Source organism: Epinephelus fuscoguttatus, linkage group LG23 (assembly GCF_011397635.1).
Source record: "Epinephelus fuscoguttatus linkage group LG23, E.fuscoguttatus.final_Chr_v1".
NCBI classification, from domain to species: domain Eukaryota; kingdom Metazoa; phylum Chordata; class Actinopteri; order Perciformes; family Serranidae; genus Epinephelus; species Epinephelus fuscoguttatus.
This window is the reverse complement of record NC_064774.1, coordinates 23,743,895-23,761,590: the sequence shown is the minus strand read 5'-3', so window position 1 is coordinate 23,761,590 and position 17,696 is coordinate 23,743,895. Positions and strand designations below refer to the sequence as shown.

General features: G+C 39.8%; 2 protein-coding genes across 2 annotated transcripts; both read right to left on the bottom strand.

Moving 5' to 3' along the window:
- Positions 1–766: 766 nt before the first annotated feature.
- Positions 767–2,270, bottom strand: ostc (oligosaccharyltransferase complex subunit). Its single transcript, XM_049567938.1, has 4 exons — positions 2,056–2,270; positions 1,548–1,641; positions 1,220–1,417; positions 767–1,074 (listed from the first exon to the last, which is right to left on the bottom strand). Exons 1-4 carry the CDS (start codon positions 2,192–2,194, stop codon positions 1,056–1,058), a joined length of 450 nt encoding a protein of 149 aa, XP_049423895.1. The 5' UTR covers positions 2,195–2,270; the 3' UTR covers positions 767–1,055.
- Positions 2,271–3,214: 944 nt separating this feature from the next.
- rpl34 (ribosomal protein L34) lies at positions 3,215–7,136 on the bottom strand. The gene is made up of 5 exons (XM_049567940.1): positions 7,073–7,136; positions 6,550–6,621; positions 6,326–6,425; positions 3,448–3,551; positions 3,215–3,344 (listed from the first exon to the last, which is right to left on the bottom strand). Exons 2-5 carry the CDS (start codon positions 6,612–6,614, stop codon positions 3,260–3,262), a joined length of 354 nt encoding a protein of 117 aa, XP_049423897.1. The 5' UTR covers positions 6,615–6,621; positions 7,073–7,136; the 3' UTR covers positions 3,215–3,259.
- Between the last annotated feature and the right edge of the window lie 10,560 nt (positions 7,137–17,696).

Sequence of the window (17,696 nt, the reverse complement as noted above, 5' to 3'; positions counted from 1 at the left end):
GGGTGTACTACACGCACCACTGAATCGAATAGTAACGATGTAGAACTGTGAGGTACTTCTGAATTTGATCTCAGGTAATAAAAGACCCAGAACAATACAGCTGTTGATATATTGCTTGTGTCAACTCTTGATAGCTTTAAAACCTGGCATTAACTTAAGAAGCAATAATTATAAGCATCTAATAATGTTTGTGCTCAGGATACATAACCATATGAAATCACATTAGTGTTAAAAGCCTCCAAATTTGAGGCTCATGACTGTCCGGTGTTGCCCCGATACTGGAGGTTACACCTCAGTGCAATGCTGCAAAGACCAGAAACACTACTCCCAGGTCAGGTGGAGTTATGACGCCACCTTCTGGGGGGCAAATTACAATGCCTGTGAGGAAACACATCTATCCATTGGGTATGCAAACAGCCATACACAAAACGTACATTAATCTTTGCCCAATGTAGTTCTTGATATGTTGATGTAGACTGTGTTTATAATGGACAACAGTATATACATGATGACTGCAAAGAGCTCTGAAAAGAAGATTTATTTCAGGTCCGTGTACAAAAATGCAACTGTGACAAGGCTTTTTCAACGATTTCTTTACAAAAACGTACAACTTAAACATCAATCCGACTCGGCTCAAAATGACTCATACAGTGCTAATTTTGATTTCATATCTGTATCTCCATGCCAACAGCGTTCGGCTACTTCCTTTCCTTTTTCTTCTCCTGTGGCCGAGAGAAATTTCACCTGCTGGCACTTTTAACTGAAGTTAAATTTCTCAAGTTTGCTACAGATGCACAATACTCAGTGATGTATTTTATCCTCTGCTGCATCTGTTTGTTTGGAAATGAAAAAGGAAGTCGCTGAACACCAGTGAGACAGAGCCAGTGCGAGACTGTCAGTGCAGCCAGGTCTAATTTCTTGAGCAAGCTCAGTGCTTGTAGTCCTTAATGGTTGTTAATAATATCAAAAGGTTGCGTTCATCCTCAATTTTAGTTGGGTTCTGATGCATTTGATGTGCGTCCATCCAAATCGTTTCAAGTGCACTCTCTTTGTCTTTAGCCCATGAGGTATCCTCTGCAAAGACAAAATGTATTTGTTTAGACACTGTGACTCAACAAATGTCAGTGTAGAGCAGCAAGATTGCAGACTGTAGGACAGATTTGTGTTTGAATAGGAAATATCACATGTGCAGGTGATTTCTCAACTTTAATTAACTTACGGCAGCTTCATGCGCATGAACACTCTGGCCATGAAGAAGCTGAGGAGCACGCTGACAAAACCGATGAAGAGCAACAGGAAGCGGTTGAGTTTCGGAATGTTGGGTGCGTTGGAGCGGTCCAGGATTATAAAGCCCAGGCCTCCCATCGTGAAAAGGAAACTGGAGGCCAGTCCTTCCATAATGTACTGGCCGTTTACTCTGAAAAACAAATGTTTTCATTTGCTTTAAATTGTTATGTGTTAATTTGAGAATGACATGGCTATCATCAAATAGCTCCTTGCTTCAGCTGTGGTTTGTTGAGATGCTCACAGTGTTTTGGCTGACATACCTGTATGCCAAAAAGGCCACTGGTCGCTGGTGTCCATGCTCATCAGTCATTGAGCCCACACTTGGAGGCTCCACAATAACATCATAGATGATACCTACAGTACATGGGAAGTATGAGTAGTAGTCAGACTATAAAAGAACAGGACTGAAGTCTGAGTAGCGTTACAGCTCAGTAATCAGAAAGCTGATCGTTTCAGATGCAGAAGAGCTACTAAATCTGACTAATAGCGTTAGTGGTGCTAACCTCTTTTGACTTTTTGATTGTCAAATAGACCAAAATGCAGTCTGGTGCTAGCTAACTGTAAAGTTAGCCTAACTTACTCTCATTCTATAACTGCATTAATGCTAGCAAGCTATTTTACCAATGCAACCAAAGCCTACAGTGTCCGGCATTATTTCAACCTCACATGAATGAGCTTTAACTTCTTTATCACACACTGAGACTAAGTAGATTTATCCTTGACAAGCTAGCAGCCTTGCATTGATGTTAGCTTAGCAGAGCCATTTACCTCCTGTGATGAGAAAGTAGGACACGATAACGACCGCATACACAGTCATAGCCGACGGCATATGTAGCCATGATGGTTTCTTCAGTTTTATATTTGGGCATTCCAGCACAGTGAACGGTATACTGTATAATACCTCCATGGTTTATAGAGAGAAGTTGCCTATCGGTACAGGACAGCTGCTGCCGCTGGGCGAGATCCGTCTGCGCAGCGACTATGTTGACGTGTCCCGGAAGTACTCTTTGTCTACGTTCTATCATTTCTACAAACATTTAACAAATACATTTTTATATGGCGATTTTAATATGAAATGCATTTTCAGCAAAAATATTTTCCTGATGGTTTTATTAAAGCTATGATAAATTATTTACCAAATTAAAATTCGGGTGTGCGTGACGTAAATTTAAAGGGACAGTACATAGGTCTTTGAGAGAATCACTTTCTTGGATACTGCAGTCTTTACTGTCTTATCTTAAGTATGTGACCACAACCTTCATGAGTTCAGCAGCAGTTTAATATATTTCATTGACTTGGTCCAGTGCAGTATCTCTAAATGGTTAATACTGTAGATAACACAAACATATCAGTTTTCAAATGGCTTGCTTTTGATTTTCAGCTGCTTAATCATAGCTTGATATTTACCTAATGCCAGCAGCTCATATACTGATTTACATCAAGATAATTACTCTAATCAAATCAGAGCTTTTCCAACCTTTGCAAAACCATAACATATCTGGGTTATGAGACAGAATCAAGAAACCACATTTTCGTTGAGTCCCTATTAAATCCTTCGGGGGTTCATCCACACTTCAGTGTCCATTCCAGGTAACAAATTTTCTAATAGGTCAGGCGTCATGTTTTCTGACAAAGCTAGTAAAAATGTCGACATTACTCTGCATTACTACTTGTCACTTTAAAAAAATAACCCTCTATTAAACTAGTGACACAAAATCTTTAATTGTAGCCCATATCGTATTTTGCCACATGTAAAGCTTCATTCAAAACGTAGAATAATCATTTTCTTACAATCCTAACATTTTTAAATGGTATTTCTTCAAAATATCTGCAACAAACCTTAATCGATCAGACTGGAGGCTCTCAAATATCACAAACCTCAGTCACAGATGTCCACGTTTTAAATTAAATACACCAAGACATTGCATGGATTTGTTTGTCATTTTTTATTGTGGCAATACAAATACACATTTTACTTAGATTTCTGGCTCTGTGCCTGCGCCTTGAGCACCTTGACGACGATCTTCTGCTCCTCAATCAGGAAAGCACGCTTGATCCTGAGGGTAAAAGCAAGAGAGACAATTTAGGCACAGCTTTAGCCATTGAAAACTCACACAGTGTTTCTCAGCAAGACAGTCAGGGATGATGTGAAATGCTTACCTGTCACGCACACACTTGGCGCACATGGAGCCTCCGTAGGCCCTGCTGACGTGCTTCTTGGTCTTAGAGAGCCTCATCAGAACCTGAGGTCTAACAGCCCGGATCTACAAGACACAGCAGAATAACTATGAGACCACAGTACGCAACATGTACTGACTTAGAGAATAAACAAAACCCAAATCAGGTAAGGTTGATGTAAATATATTCAGATGCAGTGGAGCAGCTTACAGTCTGCATGGTTAAAAACCAAACTTCAGACTGTAAGCTGCTCAATAGAAATGACAAGAAAATGTTTTCAAGCATCCTAAAAAAGATGGACAATGTGAGCAATGCACTAATGACGAGTTTATACTTCCATGGTCGCAACTGTTATACCTGTATGACGTCTTACAATTCAGTGCGCAGTTACGATGTGCCACACTTTATACTTAAGTGTTCCTAAATCAACACGACTGCTTGATTGTGACCTCAAGAACATAATGTTGCTTACATTGCTGTGCTCTTCTGCTTACAGTGGTACATTTTGGATTCAGACCTTAGACCACAGCGAAACCTTTATGCACAGATTAGATGTATGGTAAGAACCAGTTCACAACAAGCAGCTCACCAATCTGAACAGTGCTTATTTGTGAGACCTCGTTCTAAAGCCAAATATTTAGAGCACAGATTTCATTAAGGTGCCTTGTTATGTTTTCAAGTGTAATATCTTAACTTACCATCTCCATGCAGGAGATTACACAACTCCTTTTTGATTGGATCTCATAAGGTCACATTCAGATACCTCCAGCCTTTCTTTGCCATTTCTGTTGTGACATTTATGGACTGATGAACATCAATTTTCACATTAATTCACTAAGCCTACTCTTCAGTCTTAAAGTTGGGGAAAATGTTGAATAGCAAGAGGCAGTTCTAGTACTCCTGGCTTTAACCTTAAGGATGCAAAGTTTGAAAATAAAAAAACATCAGTAATGCAGTTTAAGTTTAAACCCTCACAGTGATGACCTAAGATTCTTCCATGGATAGATGAAAGAAAATTAATTACTCTTGTAAAGTTGACATGTTTGAGTATTACTATGTTTTTACACCATTACGCTGTCACTATATCCACACAGCAGTACATGAGGTGCGAAGAATAATTATATTCCTTTGCCACTTCATATTGCTTCTACTGGCCTCAATGCATGTGAACAACCAACCAATCAGAGCAGCTGTCACTGCTGGCAAACTACAGTTAAACTAGGCAGCACTGATCAAATACAAATCAAGATGATGTTGTTGCCCATTACTCAACTTACTTGCACATTTTCAGAAAAAGATTTAAGCATTTTGTTTTTCTGTAAATTGAGAACGCTGGTCCAGTCAGTGGGTAGTGCTTAGTACTTTGGTTGATTATTTCTAAAACGGCAGTCAGATCACAAAACTCAGTCAGCTTTACAGCTCAACAGTACACTAAAATGTTTCTGAAAACAAGTGAGGTGAGAAACATGCGACTGCAGTTTGACTGCAGTTCAAAGAAACTGACATCACTGAGACAGGGCTTGACGCTAACTTTTTTCCCAAGGAGCACATGTGCTCCTAAGTTGAAAAAGTAAGGAGCACACAAAGAACTTTAGGGGCACAATGTAAATTGATCAAATAATGTGTTTTCCACTCTGTGTGAAAAGGGCTTTATTTCCACCCTGCCCAGCAGCGGTACCGTGGCCAACGGTCCCTAACTGCGGGGAGAACTGAGCAGGCTTCACCGGAGGTCCGCCGCTTTTCCCAGTCCCTCGTCTCCGCTACACTTTGACTTATTTCCACCCAGCCGACAGCCTGGCCGTGGAGAACAGTCCCCAACTGCGGGGAGAACGGAGCAGGCTTCCCCGTAGGTCCGCCACTTCCTCCACACTTTGACTTATTTCCACGCTGCCGACAGTGGGACTTATATTCAGACAGTGGCTTGGAAAACCACCTGTAACCGTGTCACACGGGGAAGAGGGAATGCGTCTGGAGTTCCAACATTTGTGGTTAGATTACCACATTTGACAAAAATATAGGCTGCTTCAGCTGATTTTTTTTATGCGCACATGTGCCCCTAAATAATTTTTACAGTTCGCACACGCCTATTTTGAGTCGCAAATGCGAGTGAAACACTCGCACTGTCGAGCCCTGCTGAGAGCTGCGTTCCAGACTCCTCAGCTCTGATTGGTTTACAGTGCACAACTGTAAATTACAGAAGATGCAATTAGAGGCAATAGGAGGAGGGGGGAACTAGGGGTATGCCATATCATATTATTCAAAATACTATCAGTGTAACTTATGACTAAAAAAATCATTTTGCGATACCCACAATATTTCAACTTGACATACTAACATCATACCGTTACCTACGGCAACATCAAGTATGGCTGAAAAGTGACATTACTGACTCCACCATAGATCTAAGAGAAGCAACTTCAGTAGTATGAAAGTAACTGAGGCATCATTATGCCGAGGCATCCTGAATGTCCTATGAACAGCCCCAGACTTCTCAGACTCTTTTAGCAAGTTACCGCTCAGAGGAAACTCATTCACAGACTACACTTTTCTGCACTTGTGGATGTAGTGACAGCCAATATAACCAAGTCTTTGTATACGAATGTTACCAAGTGTAGCTTAAAACTTTCAAAGTTTGTGTGGGAAAACAAGAGAAAACTGAATTCCCTACTACAGCTTGAACTGTTCTGCGGTAAAGGATTTGAGAGGAATATCAACCATGCCTACCGCTTCTTGCTGTTATTATATTGATGGCAGTATAGATATGCACACTTTTACTGCATGCACCAGGAGAGATGCCCCATACATACAGCTTGCTGAGGCAAGTAAAGAACATTCACCACACTATAATGTGTTTACTTACACCACGCAGTCTTCCTGGGCAGATGCCACATGCCGACTTGGGAGCTTTGCCGACCTTCTTGGTGTACAGGTACACAATACGGTTACCAGGCGTCCGGGACCTGCAGGACAGCACGGTAACAATATCAACGTGCAGCTACAACACTGATGGGACATAAATGAGGATGATGTCTGCCAGCTTCCCAAGCAGGCGACATAACAGAGTCAGCGTAGAGTTGGACTTACAGTCTGGTTTTGTTGGAGGCGGTGTTGTAGGACAACCTACGACGGTAAGTGAGGCGCTGCACCATGATGAAGCTGAAAAGAAATACAACGTTCGGTTAATGTTGGTACATGATGCTAAGATGCTAGCTCTGCTAGCCGTGCTGTCTAACGACTCAAGACGTGATTTACACAGGCTAATATTGATGTTAATTTATCAAACACTGACCGAAATTATGTGAGCTAACAACTTCACTTGAAAAGAATATTATTTATACTTAAATTCAACGTAAAGACACAAGTTAGCTATGGCAGCTCTGCTATATTCAGTTCAGTCTTCAGTTAGCGGCCTTGTAGACCCGGGAACGACAACTTAATTATGTCTCGTAATATCCACAAAACACATCAAATTGTAGCATCATTAGAGACAAAGACTTGTTCTTAGTATCATCTTTACTCGAAATCAACCATATTTTGTTCTACAACGTAGGATTACAGTGGATAATAAAATCATAATGTTTCAGAGAAAAGCAGGGCGCCGCCATACCTGCTGTCGCCGTAACCGGAAGAGGAAGGACCAAGGCGGAAGTTAAAGGTTAAAGCTTCTCCATCCCCGTTATTTCAAGACCGCTGGCTCTTATTCTGCCTCCTGCTGGTGTTTCGTTTTTACTACGCGCGCGCGCACACACACACACACACACACACACACACACACACACGCTGAGGTCAGTGTAAAAAGTAATGTTTATGGGGTTTATTTTGAAATAACATAAGCCAATAGCTCATTTTACTTTGAAATAATTTGCCTGCGAGCACATTTACAAAGCAATGGCATATAAAACATAATAAAGGATATAGATTTACAATAAAAGAGTAAAGAAACAAAGATACAAAATGTAAAATTAATTACCAAATGATTTACAGTTAAAAAATAGCAAAAGTGTATATATATATATATATATATAAACAATTGCGGTCATTACATGGTAAACTAGGCAGTGTAAAAAAGGGAGGTTTTCATCATCTGAGTCGTAGAAGATTCATATTTTATAAGCATTTCAGAGATATATTTGGGCACTGAGCCCCAGAGTGGTTTATACACAAGCAGCAAGATTTTGAAGTCAATTCTCTGAGTGACAGGTAACCAGTGTTGGGATTTTAGAACTGGAGGAATGTGGTCATGTGGTCCTTGTTTTTTGTCAGGACATGGGCAGAAGCTGAAGTTGCAGAACAGCTTGTTTTGAAAATCCTACAAACAGACCGTTGCAGTAATCTAATTTACTGGAAATAAAGGCGTGTGTGAGCCTTTCAGGGTATTGCTTTGACATTATTCCTCCGACTCCAGCAGTGTTTTTAAATGGCAGGAGGCAGATGACATGACAGATTAGATCTGTCTTTTTTTCCCATTGTCTTATCTTTGTTGAGTTGGAGAAAATTTTGATGCATCCAATCACTGATTTGCTACAGTGACACAGATGGTCTACAGGTCCAAAACCACCTGGTGAAAGCAATGTGTATATTTGTGTGTCATCTCCATAATTATGGTAGGCTACGTTATTACAACAAATTAAATTAGATTGCAACAAATTAAACAAGTATAATGTGAATGATTTTTTAAAAAGTAATTAGAACTAAATGACACTAAAATATCATACATAGCACATACCTAATATACCACAAACATAGTCTCTTTAAAACCATTTGCAAACTGAATCAGCCTACTGTGCAATAACATGTATAGGCTAGATTTCTATGTCTTTACAGTAGCTTAAATACACTATCGTGTAAGGTGTGTATGATAAGTAAAAGGTGTATATAGTACATATAGATTTTATTATATTTTATCTTATTTTCATTTTATTTATAACTAACTAGTAGTTTTGGAATATTTTTATCCTCTAGTAATTCTCTTCTTTTGTTCCTCCTGCTTTTGACTCTTGAGCTGCTGTAACATATGTGTTGTAAGTCTTAGCTTATCTTATCTTATCTTAGCTATACAGGCTAATGAAGATTAGCCTAAATTTCTTTGAAATCGGCCTAAATAGGCTACAGTTTCACATGAATTAGCATTTCACACACCATTTATTCAAGTTGTGTTGCTTGCAGATTGCAACAGTGTCGCAACTTTTTTCACTTTGATATGTCTTATTTTTTTAATGAGTGTCAAGGCCCAATTAATGGACATCACCCTGTGATTAAGCTCTTTTTTCAAAACACTTAAACATTAATAAGGAAAATAGAGCTTACTCTACTTTTTTAACCACTTGTGAGTTAATTGCTTTCTTAACAAACAATAAAAAATCTCAGGTTTTCTTATGGTCTCATACCAGCAACTTCACTGTATATAACCTGAGTGCATGGCACCTACAAAAATCCTACAGGGTGCCTATTTCCTGTACAAACAGCACAAAAGCTTGATGCTTCCATTGATGTCCCATTCTTGCAAGTCATTAAGTCAGGAGCAGAATCACAACAAATAATTATTTTTATATTTATATGTTATATTTAATTTATCATTGTTGTGCCAAAGGTAAATCTTACATTCTACAATTCCAAAATGTGCAGCCTGTACACTTTAATAAAATAAAAAATGTTAACTAAAATGTGCCTCATATGTCTATGGCCTGGCCCATTTTCCTCTACATCTTCTCATTATCAGTGGCTAGTCCTGAGTCTCCCGGATTCCAAATCCAAAAAAAAAAGGAAAAACCTCAGAAGAAAATAGAGACTTTAATAGTGCATGGACAGGTTTGTTTACTTTCACTGCCAACACTGCAAAGCCAAGGTACCAAATAATTGTAAATCGCCCTCTGCGAGAATATAAATCTTCAGTGCTCATTTTCATCATTTCATCATTTTGACCTATTAGTAATAGGCTGATTTATAGACTGAAATAGGCCTATGTTTTCTTTTTGCCCAAAACTCTGCTGTTGTATTCACTTGCCTGCTGACATGGCTTATACTGGCACACCTAAATGGATGAGTGCAGAGTTTATTTTTCCAAGTAAGTGATGGGGACAAGATAAGATGAGATGAGATCAGATAAGATAAGATACACCTTTATTGATCCCACAATTGAGAAATTCCAGTGTTACAGCAGTCAAGAGTAAAGAGTCAAATTAAAGATTTCAGTATTTAAAAACTTAAAAAACTAGGCATGTAGAAAAAAGTACCAAAAATACAAGAAACAGTAATAAATAATACCAGGGAGCAATGTGAGTATGTGTCAACCAAAAAGGTTATATTTGCAATGTAAATTCAATGCATGGATGGTCCAGTAGATGGCAGCAGTGGTTTGCTAGTTGAAGGTACCTGATAGTTTCTGTGGCATTGTGAAGTCTGTCCTTCAAACTTTGGGACCAGGATGCAACTATCCAAGTATATTGTAATAGGTGCACATGTGCCCATGCTAATCCTCTTAAAGCATTATTATCAAACTTATCTAAATAGGAGCTCACTTAAAAAAATGGGTTATAGAATATGGGAGTGTCTTTGTTAAGCTGTGCTTAAAACTTCTATTAAAGGTCCCATACTATGCTAATTTTCAGGTTCATACTTGTGTTTGGGGTTTTGACCAGAACATGTTTACATTTATGTTTAAACACATTTGTTTTTCTCATACTGTCTCCTTAAATTTTCCTGTATTGACCCTTTGTCTGAAACGTTGTTTTAGCCAGACCCCCATGAACACTGGTCAGCCTTGCAGCCAATATTTCCTGTTGACAGGTGACCTCAAACTTCAAACAAGGTCAGTTATTCTTTGATCTATGTAGGTTTAATATGTGTAAAACTTTCCTGGAGCTGAGAAAAGCGATTGAAAAATCCATGACACCATCACATTGTAAAGTCTATGAGCTGTGCGAGAACTCGTCGACAGGGCCAATGGGACAAATACTATTGCACATGGGCCGCATGGGCCACCGCGGAAGTAAACCTAGACGCCGAATACATTATTTTGGCTTATGTGCCTTTGAAATGCATAGGCGCCATCTTGGTATCGGGTATCTAGTTATTATTATAAATCTATGGTTTTAGTGCCTTTCTCTTTCTGCCCTCCTCTGGAAAAAGTCCAGTCTGCTCTGATTTGTCATTGTTTACAGGTAGTCCACATCTACACTCTCAGCGTTACTGCACCGTCATTGCAGCCGTGGAATGACTGTATCGGCACTGTAGCAGCAGTTTTTACCTTTAATATAGTATAACTGTGACATCACAACTTACAGGAAGTCCTGACGGCTCGTTCAAAGTCCCATCCTCCTCCTCCTGCAACACCACCTCCCTCCAAAGGCCTACTCCCCCCTCCTCCATTACGTCCTCATTACGTCTATGATAGACGTAGGTGTTGGTAACGTTAGATACACGGAAGAGGAGAGCGAGTGTAACGTTACAACCAAGACAGTCAAACACAACCCCGGAGTTTTAAAACTCAACCGGAGTCAGTGATGACTGATGAGTTTTAGAATAAGGTTACAGTGCTAACGTTATATAGCGTAGCGTTAACGTTACTAGTAAGTGGAAATGCACAAGGAAGATAACGTTAATGTTTCAGAGGCTATGCTACAGTAGGCTAACGTTAGCCATTAGTAACTGGATGCTGTGTTGTCATATAATGCCCTGTACAGTCAAACGCAACCCGGGAATTTTGAAACTTATCTGGGGTCAGTAATGACTGATGAGTTTTATTATATAACGTAAACGCTAATGTTAAATAGTACTGGTGACTGGCAACAAACAAGGAAGATAATATAGAGGCTCAGGCAACGTTAGGCTACAGTAGGCTAACCGTTAGCAACTAAATGCTGTGTTGTCATATTTAACGTTATAGCCTATGTTACATTAGAAGCAAACTAAAATGATACGCGAGCGGTTACATCAGTCACAGGCCTCCATGTGGGGAAGACAGAAAGGACGCTCGCCAGTCATTGCATTCAGTCCAGATGTAATGATTGGTCGGAGTTTTCTTAGAACCATATGAGAATGGTATAATAATGAGTTTTTATCTCTGGTGGAATTCACTTACATTTAAGCGTGCCATCAGCTTATTAATAGCATTTTAACCTAAACAAAGAAAAGCGTAAAATTCAGAATAAGTGTTGCTTTAAGTGGTCACAAGTTAGCAAAGGTATCATAGGAGAAGCTGAATTTTGCAAAAATTAATGTCTATTATTTTCAGTATTTCAAAAGGATCAAGGCTACTTTTTGTCTTTCTTAAACAAAATTCTTCACCAAAAGTCATCTGTAAGAGACTTTTAAGAGTATTCTAAAAAAAAAAAAAAAGTCAACATATTTAGACAAACTTTTTTTTTATTGATCACCTTATTAAAAATCTTAATGAAGTCCTTCAATGTATTCAACATTTCCTTACAAACAAGAAGCACCAGGCACTACAATCTGCCCCTCTAAAAATGAGAGAAATGGCTCAAAATGGCTCCCTGTCGAAGAGGTGCTGTGTCACAAACAGACATTTGCCAAGCTTAGCCAACAGATGGTGAGCTTGGCATCGTTTTTAGATGAAGCATTTGGCAAAGGCAAAGTTCAGTGACAACACAAGGCTCTGTACAGTGTGTTGGCACTTTCCGTATCCTTTTTAAGGGCATGAAACTAAGTGTCTGGTTTTATGCTTAACTTAGTCGGAGCTCCATATGGGCTGGGTTTGTTTTTTGACAGTTGAGAGTTCATTATTGTTCCATGTTTGTAGATAATTCAGTACACCTGGGAATGCTGTTTGACAAACTCATGAATTATGCAACTTAATGGTACTTTAATGCAAGTTGTCTCTTACAACTGGTGCGCTAATTTGAGCCAATCAGGAACATTATTCAAATTTTGGGCTTTGTGGGAGATAGTATATGTGAGAGGGGCACATATAATCAGTAACCAAGTTTTGAGACATAGCATTTTTTGGGAAAAGTCCCTTATGTTGCAAGATTTGGTCATTTTTTTTCCCTGTTTCTTTGATTGGAACCTTTTTATTACTGATGACCTCTAGACGTCAAAGCTTGTTCTACATGTTCTGTTAAGGGATTGATTTGATTAAGTCCAGATGTGACGCGACCTGGGATTAACCCGTTCTTCACGAGAATCAAGGTCTTTCACAAAGGGTGCCAAGGAGATTTGCGCCGTCTCCAAGGGACACTGAGGCACACACACAAGTCCAAATAATTAGTAACATCTGCAGGCAGTCCGTCTTAATCTTGTCAGACGTAATTATTCTAAGACACATCTCAATGGAATATTTAATTTAGATCTTAATCCGACAAAATATCAATAAAGTCATGCTAAATCTTATTTCCTGTGAAGCCATCTGACTTCACGACTCACATTTTGAGGACTCCCCTGTCACCCACCTCCCCTCCCTCTCAATCAGTCCTGACTAGTCAAAGATGAACCATATCACCTTAAGTGCACTTGATTACGCAAGCCTCTCCGACCCCCCTCTCCACATCTCCTTGGGCCTTCTGTGTAATCTGCTGAGATTTAAACCTGCTGCTCCTGTTTAATAAATCCACTGCGATTAAAATAGGATTACAGCTCTGCTTTCGCCTTCCTAATGACATCAGAGCATGAAACATTTTTCGACTTTTTTTTCCTCTTTTTTTTCCCCCCACAGTTGTCGGGTTTTTGCCCAAGCTCACTACTTGTCGTAACCAGACAGGCAGCAATGATTTTCAACTTCTCCACCCGCCCCCCCGAAACCTCATCCTCTGCAACGCAGCAGGTCAGCCCATCTGTGTGGCTGTTGACATAGGGATTAACCTTATAATGCAGCACACATCCTGTATCAATGCTGTCCTCCTTCACATCAGACTTCTCAATGACCGATAACAACCAGAGAAAATACACACCAGTGTCAGGTTGTTGGTCGCTTGAACCTTGAAACCTTCACACGAAATCGCCCACACCAAAACAAACATAGCGACCTGGTCCTTGCTTTGTGTCCACGTCTCATGGATGTAAAGCCATGAAATATTAAACGCCATATTCAGCAACTAAAGGTCATAAGGGGAACACTGCACATGTTGTCCCTCCTGCCTTTAGTAATGTGAAATGAGGGGTTGGGTGAGCAGATCAGTACGACTTTTTTGTCCTTTTTGTCCCTCTGTAGGTTTGTCCTGTAATGGTTAAATGCTGTAAGGTCACAAAAGACAAAGATTGATTGGATTTTTACGACGGCTGAGCTCATAAACCCAGCAGAGAAATCTACTTAAGATAATGTATTATACTTTAATACACGATGTAGCTTAACAGTCAAATCTAAAAATAATATCAAGTGTTTTATCCTGTACTTTCTGTAGAAGTTTCAGTGTGTGCTGATGTCACAGAAGGCATCCAAGCAATCAAGTTTTCAGTCATTCCAAGTTTAGCATCCTGGCAAACCATACCGTATACAATGCACTCCAGCGTATCCTGGCCAAATCTACTAGTACCTCTACTCTATACCTCTCTACAGCAGATTTCCTCGTGCTCTATATGCTCTCGAAAGTAGTCACTAATTCTTTCCTGTAAGCAGCTGATGGAAAAATATTAATTTCCTGCTATTTAACTGATGAGTTTTGTGACTTTTTTGGATGAAATGCTTGCAAGCACGTCAACATTTTAGAGTAAATGTCTGCAAATGTGGTAGCAGGAAATTGAAATAATGTGTCATCATTAATTGCTGCACTCAGGGCTGTAGCTGCCACTGAGGACACTTAGAGATCATGTATGCTTTTATATGTTGTTTTTTTTCTGGGAATTTGGGTGCCTGAAGTGTAGTTTACATTTTGTAATTTGAAGTCAGTTAGCGATAGTTCTGAGGAAGGTGATGTCAGTCTGTAGGTGAGTCCAACACTTAGGTCAGAGCTGAAATATCTTATCAAGTACTAGCTTGCTCACAGACAGTCAATGTGACTTTCTTTAAAAAAGTCAAAATCAAACTATATTTATATGGCGCTTTCCAAAAACAAGTTAACAAAGTGCTTTACAGACATAAAAACAAAGTACAAAGTGCAATTGCAAGATTGGAGAAAGTTTACTGAAATGTCTCAACAAAGACTCGGTAGATAGAACATATATGTTTCTTCCAGGATGACTTGTAATAACTTTGTGGATTCCCTGACTTTTCATTTAATACCGTCATCAGTTCAGACTTCTACATTTCAACATTACAGTTTCAGTTTAATTAAAATTTTCTTTTATGTTTATGACCAAATATCTGCAAATGTAAGGACATTCCCATCAGCCTCAGCTGTATTTGTGTTAAGTGACTAGTGCACAGATGATGTTTTTTTGTAGGCCGACGCAGAAGTTAGCATCGCCCTGGTTGTCTCGTCAAAAAAGCCTATAGGCCCAGACACACCAAACCAGCTTTGGAGAAAGTCTTGTCCAAAAAGTTGCACATGAACACGCAAAACTAGTCGTCTGTAATCCTCATTCAAAAAGGGAAACCAGCAAACACTTTTGACGCTAGTTAGCATATTAACAACACAAACCAGCATTGAAAGAACAAAACATATTTACTGTGTGCCAGTGTACAACAGCACAACCCATCACGAAATGTTTCTGCTAAAGAGCTCAGTGGCTAAAGAAAAACAATCTTACCTCATATAAAAAGCTTGTTTTGGTCTCTCTCCCTCTCACCTTTAGCTCTTTGTTTGCATTCCTCACTTCTGTTTCTCTTCTCGTGCGCTGAGCTGAACTGCCAATCAGACGGCTTTCATTTGCAGACGGGTTCTGCTGTGCCAACGCTGATTCAACATGCTGAATCAGTAGATAAAGACCAGCTATCACCGACGGGGGCCAACGGTGCGGGACACACCGCACCATAAAGGGCGGCAGACTCTCACCAGTGGCCCAACTTTGACTGATGGCCCACTGTTGGCTAGGTTTTTTTAAGGGCCTTATCGGATTTTTCCATGGAATTATTTTGGATTTTGGATAATTGCAGAAAATAAGATCTATGGCAAACAAAAGTTTACGATACTTTACATGTGTTTTTCAGCCATCTTCACAAATGAACACCACTTTTATGATTTTTGAAGTGTAAATGCAGTCGCCAGAGGTAAAAAGCTAATTTTAGGCTATAAATGAACTACACTACAGTCACATGATTTCAGTGTCACCACTACAATAAGGCCTCAAAGCGGTCATTGGCGTGATGAAGCTCAGTACTCTCATTGAGCCACTTGTTAGCAATCGCTTTTTTGAGACACCTGAAGGCTTCAAAATTAAGGAGTGTGAGGTATTTACTGATGTATTATGTCCTGGACCAAAATGTAAATGTCTCTTAAGCTTAACAGACCTTATTTCGTGCATCTAACCAAAAACCCATTGATTTCAAGACATAGGAACGGGGAGTCATTTCTGGGTTTTAGGATTCATTCCTGCACCACTCTGTTAGTAAATGTTAGCATGCTAATACACTGAACAAAGATGGTCAACGTGGTAAACATCCCACCTGCCAAATGTCAACATGTTAGCATTGTCAATGTGTGCATGTTAGCATGCTAATGTTAGCATTTAGCTTAAGCAGAGTCTCCAGCATCGCTGTAAACTCTTAGTCTTGTTGTAAGAGGAAGGAAAGTATTAAGAAGTATTTAATGAATAAATGGAGAATTAGAGTTTATTTCAAATGAAGTAGGGAAACCAGCTTTAAGACCAGGGATACTCAACTTGCTTTGCCACGAGGGCCACTTTTGGAAAAAATGACATGAAGCCAGGGGCCAGTTAATAGACAAACACTAATTAATAATCAAACATTAGTAATTACTTTATAAATAATTATCCTCCCCTGGCATTTTTGAAATAAAGGGGCTAGGCTAACATAAAATAAAATAAAATAAAATAAAATAAAATCTAAGTGTGAATCTATTTATTTTTATTGTGAATTTAGAAAATAGTCAGCAGGCCACCCGGCATCCTAACAAGGGCTAGATTTAGTCTACAGGCCATAAGTCCAAATGTTGAATATCACTGTTTAAGATTAATGTATTATATGTTTACAATAAATAAAACTAGTAGTAACGAGGAAAATGACTTAAACATGGAAACATATGCAAAGTGAAAAAAGGGTCTGCATGGACATTAGTGTCTCTAAAATTCTGGCTGTAGCTATTATGTATTACATGGACCACCATTAAAAGTAGGGTCTCACTTTCACACTGTGGGCTCATATCTAATCAGCTCCAGCACTTAGTGATCAGACCTGCCTGTGGATTATCAATTCGTTAATCTCTTCAGAGCTACTGCTGCTAAAATGAATATTCCAATCCACCCCTGATTTTCAGCTAAAATGGTCTCTCCCACTTTATCTCTGAACAATCTTGCTTTTGTGTTATAACTCAGAGGCAGGCCATTTGTCTTTTGGATTACATTTACTCAGCTGTTTTAAGAGCCTCATTGATTCACTATTTACTATCTGAGCATCCCATTGGTGGCCTGTGCCCATTTTGTTTTGCTGACCACATTTTCCTAAGGGGCAGGTGGTCTGTCCAAGCCTCTTTGTACAGACTTGTGCTGGTGGTGGGGGGGTTGCTAATATGAGGCTTTCAACATCTAATCCGGAGCAAGTCTCTTAGAAAAAGCTTATCTTGGGACTCTCCAATTTCACTGCTTTCCTCATCTGCAGGACCAAACTGCTTCTGGTGTTAGTTATTAACGAATGACTCATTTAATGGAGCTAATTCAATACTTTGCTTCAGTCAACTGTCCTTCCCTCTTCACCGGAAAAACTTGCTTGGTTATCATCACCCTATCTACCCCCCACTGCCCCTGCCCCATTGCTGACAAATCCATACAACTATGTGGGACACAAAGGCTCGGATTTAGCTGCCGGGCCAAAGCGAGGGTGGGCCGGGTGGGGGGCAGGGCCAGCATGGAAATTTCTGTTGTTTTTGTCACAGCACAGATTTCAGACAAATCAAAACAACTGCCACCATCACCCCTCCAAACCCCCTTCCCCTCCACCACAACCCACATGACCTGTGACCAGTCATCACTTTTATGCTGGAAATGCAGCCAGATCAGGAGTGGTCGGTGCGGCGGTGCGGAGGAGAGGCTGCGTGTGCACTGGGGTCCATTGTTGGAAAAAGAGCTGACAAGGGCCTCGATGGGCTCTCATTTGATAGGCAAAAATATTGACAGATCTAATTTGAAGAGCTGGGATCACAGGCTCAGAGTGCTCTTTATGATGA